Source organism: Micropterus dolomieu, linkage group LG19 (genome assembly GCF_021292245.1).
Source record: "Micropterus dolomieu isolate WLL.071019.BEF.003 ecotype Adirondacks linkage group LG19, ASM2129224v1, whole genome shotgun sequence".
Lineage (NCBI taxonomy): Eukaryota > Metazoa > Chordata > Actinopteri > Centrarchiformes > Centrarchidae > Micropterus > Micropterus dolomieu.
This window is the reverse complement of record NC_060168.1, coordinates 26,096,073-26,104,280: the sequence shown is the minus strand read 5'-3', so window position 1 is coordinate 26,104,280 and position 8,208 is coordinate 26,096,073. Positions and strand designations below refer to the sequence as shown.

Below are 8,208 nucleotides of genomic sequence, written 5' to 3'. Positions count from 1 at the left end.
AAAATTTTTTTTTTTTTTTTTTTTTTTTTTTTTTTTTTTTTTTTTTTTTTTTGTTCCTGCATGGAAACTTTGTAGCACAAAACATGTTTAGAGAATTCAGTTGGCACTAACTTCCTGAAAAGCACATCTAAGTTTTGGGGTGGGGGGTTTCTGTTTCTTATTATGGTCAATAATTAGATTTACTTCCTTTTGAACCATGAAAGCATTGAAACCACTGCCAAGCTGTGGCTTAGTGGCCTATTTGCTCTAATGTTACTGTATTTGTAAACGGCACAATACTGTTTTTAGGTTTAAGCTCAATTTAATTTTTAACTACAGTAAGATTTTTATTTATTTTTTTAATATAGTATAAACTATTTGAATTAAACACACTACAGTAACTGAATTTGTACAGTAATTTGAAAAGTGATATTCTTGAAACAGTTTATGAATTTCAGTATATAGCGAAGCTGTCCTATTTATATAATGTACAAATGTCAATTAGATGGTAATCTGCATGAGAAATAAAGAAAAGGAGAAATGATTTAATATAATCATCCACCTAAAGTGAAGCTGATAAATTAAAGCCTTTTATTTATTAATGATATGTTGGGATATTTGCGTTGTTTGACCTTTTTATTTGGATCCAGGATGGGATTGAGCCCATGTGGGAGGATGAGCGGAATCGACGAGGTGGCCGCTGGCTGATAACACTGTCCAAGCAGCAGCGCAGATCAGACCTGGATCGGTTCTGGTTGGAGACGGTATGCTCAGTCCTGTCGAGGACTGGTTAGTTTAACTAGTCTTATCTTGTAGGCCTTTTCCAGCGAAGACGTCACATCAAAGCAGAACCCTTGAATAGAACTGAGCCATTGTTAATGTTAGTAACACCTGTGCTTTCCTTCTGTGAAAGGTCAGTGTTTGCTGTGGGTAAAAAGCCCATCAGCTAGTAACTTGAAAAGGAACTGCTCCCCAATAACAAGGTAATTAGAAATAACTGTTTTTCCTGCAGCTCTTGTGTCTTGTGGGTGAAGCTTTTGATGACCACAGTGATGATGTGTGTGGAGCAGTCATTAACGTCCGAGCCAAAGGAGATAAAATAGCAGTATGGACCACAGACTACGAAAACAAAGAGGCCATCACACACATAGGGTAACATGAAGAAGTCACAATTATTGATGACAAATAGATGTCAAAAAGAAATCAACAATACATTAAATTATAGTAAAGGGAATATTTTTCCTTTTATACTTGTTAATATGCAACACCTGTTTGTTCTTCCTGCCCCTTTTTGTTTGTTTTTTAGGCGTGTGTATAAAGAGAGATTAGGCGTTCCACCAAAAGTGATCATCGGATACCAGTCACATGCAGACACGGCCACAAAGAGTGGTTCCACAACCAAGAACAAGTTTGTTGCCTGAGGACCGTAAACCAGAATCTTCAACCATGTTTCCGTGTCTTCTTTTGTTGCCAGCATATATTTTCTGTACTTTTTCCATGAATGTAGCAGACATGTTTATCCACGAACAAACATTAGAAGTGGAGATAAAATTGCTTTGTTTTTGTGTTGCTTATTTGTTGCTACTTTACCAAAGCTTTTGTTTATGGTGATAGTATGTGAAGTTAAAATGTAGCACTTTTATTTGAGAACTTTATTGTGGTGGTGGGTCTAAGATGAGTAAAAGATGTGTTAATGCCCTGATTTCATTTATAAATGCAGTTTGTGGAGAATTTATTTCATTTTTCCAGCTGTGTGTGTGTGTGTGTGTGTGTGTGTGTGTGTGTGTGTGTGTAAACAATTTTTGTCTTAAAGTACATAACATTAAAGGCAGTAAAATATTTTCTACTTCAGTATAAACTGTAGCTTTTTGTTAGCACTGCACATGTCAGTCAGTCTACAGTATAAATGTAGGGCTATATTGCACATTTAGTTGCACAGTGGAATTTTGAACCATACATTGTGATTTAACCCACATATTCTGAACTTGAACTGAACCAACAAATTGATAGGGGGGGGAATATATTAAACTGGTTTTCATGTAGTCAAAGAACGTTTTGCCATCTTTATGCAGTTGTTTTTTCAATTTGACAAATTAGTTACTTTATTGCCAGTGTTGGAAATAGGTCTTAGTTTGAACTGTTTCATTTCTTGTCAAGCAGCTTGTGCAATACATGAAGAGTTAAAACCATACGTTCAAAGATACTTACGTTGCTTCATTATTGTCTAAATATTTTCAAGTTGACTTCTTTGACACTCGAGTATAAACTTCAGATTTCCCATCAAAATCCACCAGGAAGCATAGGTAATCCCATGTGGTACCTCAGATTTATTACTGCGCAAATGTAATATATAAATGCTAGAGTTTTGCATTTCAGAGCACTGAAAGGTCAGTGATGAAAACTGCATTTTGTATCACAGTATATCTTCAATGAGGATATTTTCCGAATGTAAATTTTGCCGTCTATTTCTTTGCTTGCACAAGCCATTGGACAGGGTAAAATGTTGAGTTAAAAAGTTTACTTAAGTTATTTTTTCCACTGCAGTTTACATAGTAGGATTATTTCCTTTCCAGATTTTGTTTTGTATGTGGAATAACTGACTTGAAAAAGACATCCTGCCCCCATCTTTTGAGCAGTAAATTAAAGGAGTGATCTAATAAAAAATATGTACAGTGAAGTGTGTTCTCTGAAAATGTGTTTTAATTAGGAACTGATTATTGGGATTATATTGACTGTTAAATGATAATTGCATGCTATGTGTTTGATTTGGAAAAAAATCCATCTTGGCAGTGGTTTAGAGACAGAAAACTCCTTTTATGCAATTTTGGAAACCAAATATGGAAAAGTATTTGCTTTTCTTTGTACCAACAAAGCTGAGGGGAATGATCTTAAGTAATCTATGGCATTTACTACAAGCAAACAATAACTTATTTGAAAGCTGAACAAGAGACACACCTGTTAATCTTCTCTTATTGTTAGACTGACATTTTAGTTAAGTTGGTATTCAGCCTAATGTTTGCTTTCTGACTATTTAAGGTAGATAAATAGATTTCTGTTGTAGCTGTAGCTACAGTAATTTATGTCTCAGTTGGTCTTCATCTTTATTAGGCTATATTGCAGTTGGACTCAAATGGGCTTTAAGTAATCTATGACTTCCATTGACTGCTACTTGAGAGCGACACAGCCTCTCCCGTTCCTTTCAAATAAGCTTCCCTTTAATTGACACAATCAATCAAGGCACATTTTCACGCAAGAGACAACTAAGAGGAAATTAGAAGAGAGATCTACAGAAATGTCTCAAGAAGTTGAAAGGTGAGGTGTTTAACCCGTGATGAAATACAACATGTAGCCTTTGTTGAAAGCTTTGGAGCCTAGTCTTTAGTTGTTTTTCTGCTGCTAACTGAAATCACTACTTGCAAGTTTTGAACATCTTAAGATAATTGAACAGTTTACTTGGGTCTAACTCTGCAAACTGTGGGAAGAAACTATGGTAGATATAACACAAGACAATGCAATTCTAGATGCTATTTGACAACTACCCAGAGTCCAAGCCCAGATGGTTGCCTAGCTGATTTACTGTCACTCAAGATGACTGATGTGGTCTAACTCAGGAGAAGCTCCCTGCCACAATGACACTGGCACTTTAAGGCTTAAAAAATAAAGACATAGCGATAGTAATGCCTTTGTTGAACAAAGATGCAAAATGTCTGACTAACAAACTCTTCACTAAAAAGGTTGACTGAGGTCTATCCTAGTTCCATTCAGGTTGGCTTTATTCAGCAAATTAACACAGATAACAGATAACATAAAATTAGTTTTGACTCAATTTCTAAGAAAGTCCCTGATGGAGGTGGCTTCTGGGTGCTTGCTATGTAATACAGGTTTTTTTTCAATTCATGATTGTGTCAAAGAGGTTTGAAGGTGTACTATATGCAAAGGCTTACTACTTTATATTTGTAATGCGATTCAAGCCATTATGATGGTTGGATGCAGACAGCACTGTGATCAGCCGGAGACAATATGGCAAAGACATGACTAAATATTTCTTAGTCATAGCAGCAAGCTCAGATTCCTTAAGTTTTAATGTCCTTTGATTTATTTGACATTTTTCAGTAAAAAACTTAGCGTTATCTTAAAGTTACCTAATATACCTCCTCTGTGTGTTTATATGTAAAGATGAATTGGTACTGGGCAATTCATTAACAAATGGCAAACTATAAATACAATCCAACATTGTGTGGATATTTGAAGAGCAGTAAACCTTGCCTAGTGGATTTATTTTTGCTGGTATTTTTATTCTGCTGTTACTCAACTCACTGCAGGTACAGTAAATCCTTCAGGCCTCAGATGTTTTCAGATGTCCTCCTGGTACAGGTCAGTGAGATTATTTGTCCATTTATTGTATGGAGGTGTGTGTGTGTTATATAAAATGATTATGTGTCAGATATATATGTCCCTCTAGATGAATACAAAATAATAATGAAATATGTTAATGTTATTAACTGCCTGATAATGTAATAACATATTCTGTTCATTATTTTCCTCTGTGACAATATAGCTCATACAATGCTTATATTTCAGTTATTGCATTAAGAAGAAACAGATGCAGTTTTTATGACATTCTGATTAATTAATACATTATAGTTCTTATTTCATCTTTTCTTTACTTCTGCCTGGCATTTCTAAGGCTTAAATAAAACGACAATGCAACATGATCACAATCACCTATTGGCAGCGCCTTTAAGTATTGCTTTATGCAATAGCGACTTTCCAGTGGCCCTTCTTCACTGGTTAGTACCTTGTAGTTGTTAACAGCTGATAGCTGAACTGTGTGGATTTGATGACCCTGATGTCCTCACAGACAAAGGTGCTAATTGAAGCTGACACCTGTAATTGACAGAGGCAACATAAATGTGCTCCTTCTCTTAAGGTTGCAAAACATAAGCCGAGGCTGTTTAAGACACACTCTAGCTTACATTTGGACTTTTAGATAGATAATTTAAATTTAATATTATGTGTGTTAAGATAAAAACTTAAATTGTGAATCCATTCATATGTAAGCAGCTTGTTAATGTTGCAGGTAGATATAAGTATGAAGTCATGCAATAATCAGGTCCCAGTACCTGAAAATTGGGTTTAAGCAGAGTACTGAGTAAATGAATTTGTCACTATCCACTTTGCTTTTAGCTAATTCTGCTGTAAAGTCTTAATTACAGTAAGTAGCCTTGGGTTCACTGCCCATCTAATCTTAGAGAAGGCATCTGTTTTATCAGCATGTTGCAGGAAGCAAAGCCCAGGTTCTTAGGATATTCTGTATATGAAATGTTTTTTTCCCCACATGTGCATGCTAAGTGAGTTATAATAGGCTGACATGCATGCATTACCTTACACAGCATACACCCTTATATAACTAATGTACATCTTATTCCAAAACCCACAGGCATTAGTAGGCTTACATAACAGCCTTTACTCCCCTGATTTCAGGCTTTACACAAGATTTTGGAACCTGACCGCAGGAATTTGCTCCCATTCAGCCACAAGAACATTACTAAAGTCAGGAACTCATGTTGGGCGATAAGGCCTGGCTCGCAGTCTGCATTTTGAATTCATCCCAAAGGCGTTGGATGGTTGAGGTCAGAGCTCTCTGTGGACCATTCAATTTCTTTCACAACAAACTTGGAAAGCCAACTTTTTTTCTGTCTATGTATCTGTCTCTATCTATCTTTTCCTTTTCATAAACTGTCCACTGGGAGGCAGTATAGCTTCATGCTTAACTCCAGCCTCCAATCTTGCAATCCTCCACAAATGTTTTGGGGAAATTGGGATTCCACTGACTGTGTCTGCACACACTAGGGAAAGAGGATATCTGTAAATAGCAGCTGGGTCTTATTTATTTATATACCCGCCTACCTTCCACAATAAATATAAATAAATAAATCCACATTAAATTCCCCCCCTATTGCCGTAGGCCACTGTCAACCTCCTGCTCAACAGCCCCTGTACAGCACATAAAAGGGGACAAGGAGAGTCAAGCCATTGACTTGACTGATGTTTTTGTACCACCTCCTATGCACAAGTGGAGTCTCAACCCATTGACATGACGCCACTTTGGATGAGGCTCCAGCATAAGAGGTTAGGAGATAGTCCCTTGCATCTGCAGGAGGGGCCGATTCTCTCTGTGTTTCATGACAGAAATGTCACTTAACTATTCCTCGTTCGCAGTACCTTACCAGAGGCTGCTACTGAAGACTCTCAGCTAGGGTCAGTAGGTAGGCGCTCCTCTTTCTGTCTAAATCAGAGGAGTCCTTTAATTTGCCAAGTAGTATATAGGGCTTCACATCACCCATACACATACCTGTGTGAAGAAACACAAAGTTCACACTCATATACTGTACTCTAATAATCAGTCTCTATGGTCCACTGCAGCATATGTTATTAACACAAAATCTGGATTTTGACTTCTGGTGACCTTCGACATGTGAGTCTAAAAATCCAAACAAAATCTGAATTACATGCCAATAACTGAAAATGTAAGCAGTTCTGAATCATGCTTTTAAAACAGTTATATATCTATTTTAATATTCAGGATTTTAATTGGGAAAAGGCTGAGTCTAGTGTGCATGTCATGAACTGTGAAATGATTTAGGGATGAAAACATCTAATTTGGAACAGTGTGACAGTGAACTTCTTGTTCCCCGTGTTTGTCTTCTGTTTAAACATCCTTTGTTATGTAAATCACTTTGTGACAAACATGTTTGATAGAAAAGGTTTTGTAAATAAATGTAACTTTTCTTTACTCACTGGAGATGGAAAGGCTGTAGAGCTAAACACAGCCAACACTGGGATGACTAGCTCATATATACACTCATAATTGCTTCAAACAGAGCCATGTTCAAATATTCAGAAGACACATTCATTCAAGTACTTATCAATGCTCACTTCATTGTTACTTTTGCCAAGGAGGTTATGTCTTGCAATTTATCACAAAAATGTAAAACTGGATTTCCATGGAATATGATGGACAGACGAAGTTTTAACCTAAGGCACATATGGTGATTTATTAGTTATTGCTTTATACTATTTGCCAAAACAGAGATAGAGAATCTGACAATTCTTGGTCACAAACGCTGGATATTATTTTATCACAATGTGTTAAAACAGGGTAAAATTTGCCATGTTGTCTCACAGATTTGACTGCAAAAAGCTGCCTGTACCCTGCCCCCCCCAAAAAATACACTATCAGTGCTTGCAAAATGACATTGCTCAATGAAGTGAACAACCACTATATGCTAATTTATTTAGCAGTTCACTGAGTTGTAGTGTGAGAGTACAGTATGCTTGTCCTCAATTCGCCGCCCTCTACTATGGTGATGTAATCTTCACACTTTATTATGTACACCTGTTCAATTGCTTGTCAACACAAATAGCTTATCAGTCAATCACATGGCAGCAACTCAGTATTTGTCATGTAAACGTGGTCAAGATAACTTGCAAGTTCAAACCGAGCATCAGAATGGGGGAGAAAAGGGATTTAAGTGACTTTGAACGTGGCATGGTTGCAAGTGCCAGACGGGCTGGTCTGAGTATTTCAGAAACTTCTGATCTACTGTGATTTTCATGCACAACCATCTCTAGGGTTTACAGAGAATGTTCTGAACAAGAGAAAATATTCAGTGAGCGACAGTTGTGTGGACGAAAATGCCTTGTTGATGAAGAGGTCAGAGAAGGATGGGCAGACAGGTTCGAGATGACAGAAAGGCAACAGTAAATCAAATTACCACTTGTTACAACCAAGCTATGCAGAATACCATCTCTGAACGCACAACATGTCGAACATTGAAGCAGATGGGCTACAGCAGCAGAACACCACACCAGGTGCCACTCCTGTCAGCTAGGAACAGGAAACTGAGGGTAAAATTCACACAGGCTCACCAAAATTGGACAACAGAAGACTGTAAAAACGTTGCCTGGTCTGATGAGTCTCGATTTCAGCTGTTCAGATGGTAGGATCAGGATTTGCCGTAAACAACATGAAAACATGGATCCATCCTGTCTTGTATCAACAGTTCAAGCTGGTGGTGGTGTAATGAAGTGGGGATATTTTCTTGACACACTTTGGGCGCCTTCGTACCAATTGAGGATTGTTTAAACACGACCTGAGTATTGTTGCTGACCATGTGCGTCCTTTTATGACCACAGGGTACCCATCTTCTGATGGCTACATCCAGC

At 37.3% G+C, this 8,208-nt stretch overlaps 1 protein-coding gene across 1 annotated transcript in view; it reads left to right on the top strand.

Moving 5' to 3' along the window:
• The window catches only part of eif4ea (eukaryotic translation initiation factor 4ea), a 5,463-nt gene extending 2,807 nt beyond the window's left edge, over window positions 1-2,656 (top strand). Inside the window, exons 5-7 of the mRNA XM_046031200.1 lie at window positions 630-743; window positions 992-1,131; window positions 1,286-2,656. Coding sequence (XP_045887156.1) covers window positions 630-743; window positions 992-1,131; window positions 1,286-1,400 — 369 coding nt within the window. The 3' untranslated portion in view covers window positions 1,401-2,656. The remainder of the gene's footprint in view (window positions 1-629; window positions 744-991; window positions 1,132-1,285) is intronic.
• The last annotated feature ends 5,552 nt before the right edge of the window (window positions 2,657-8,208 follow it).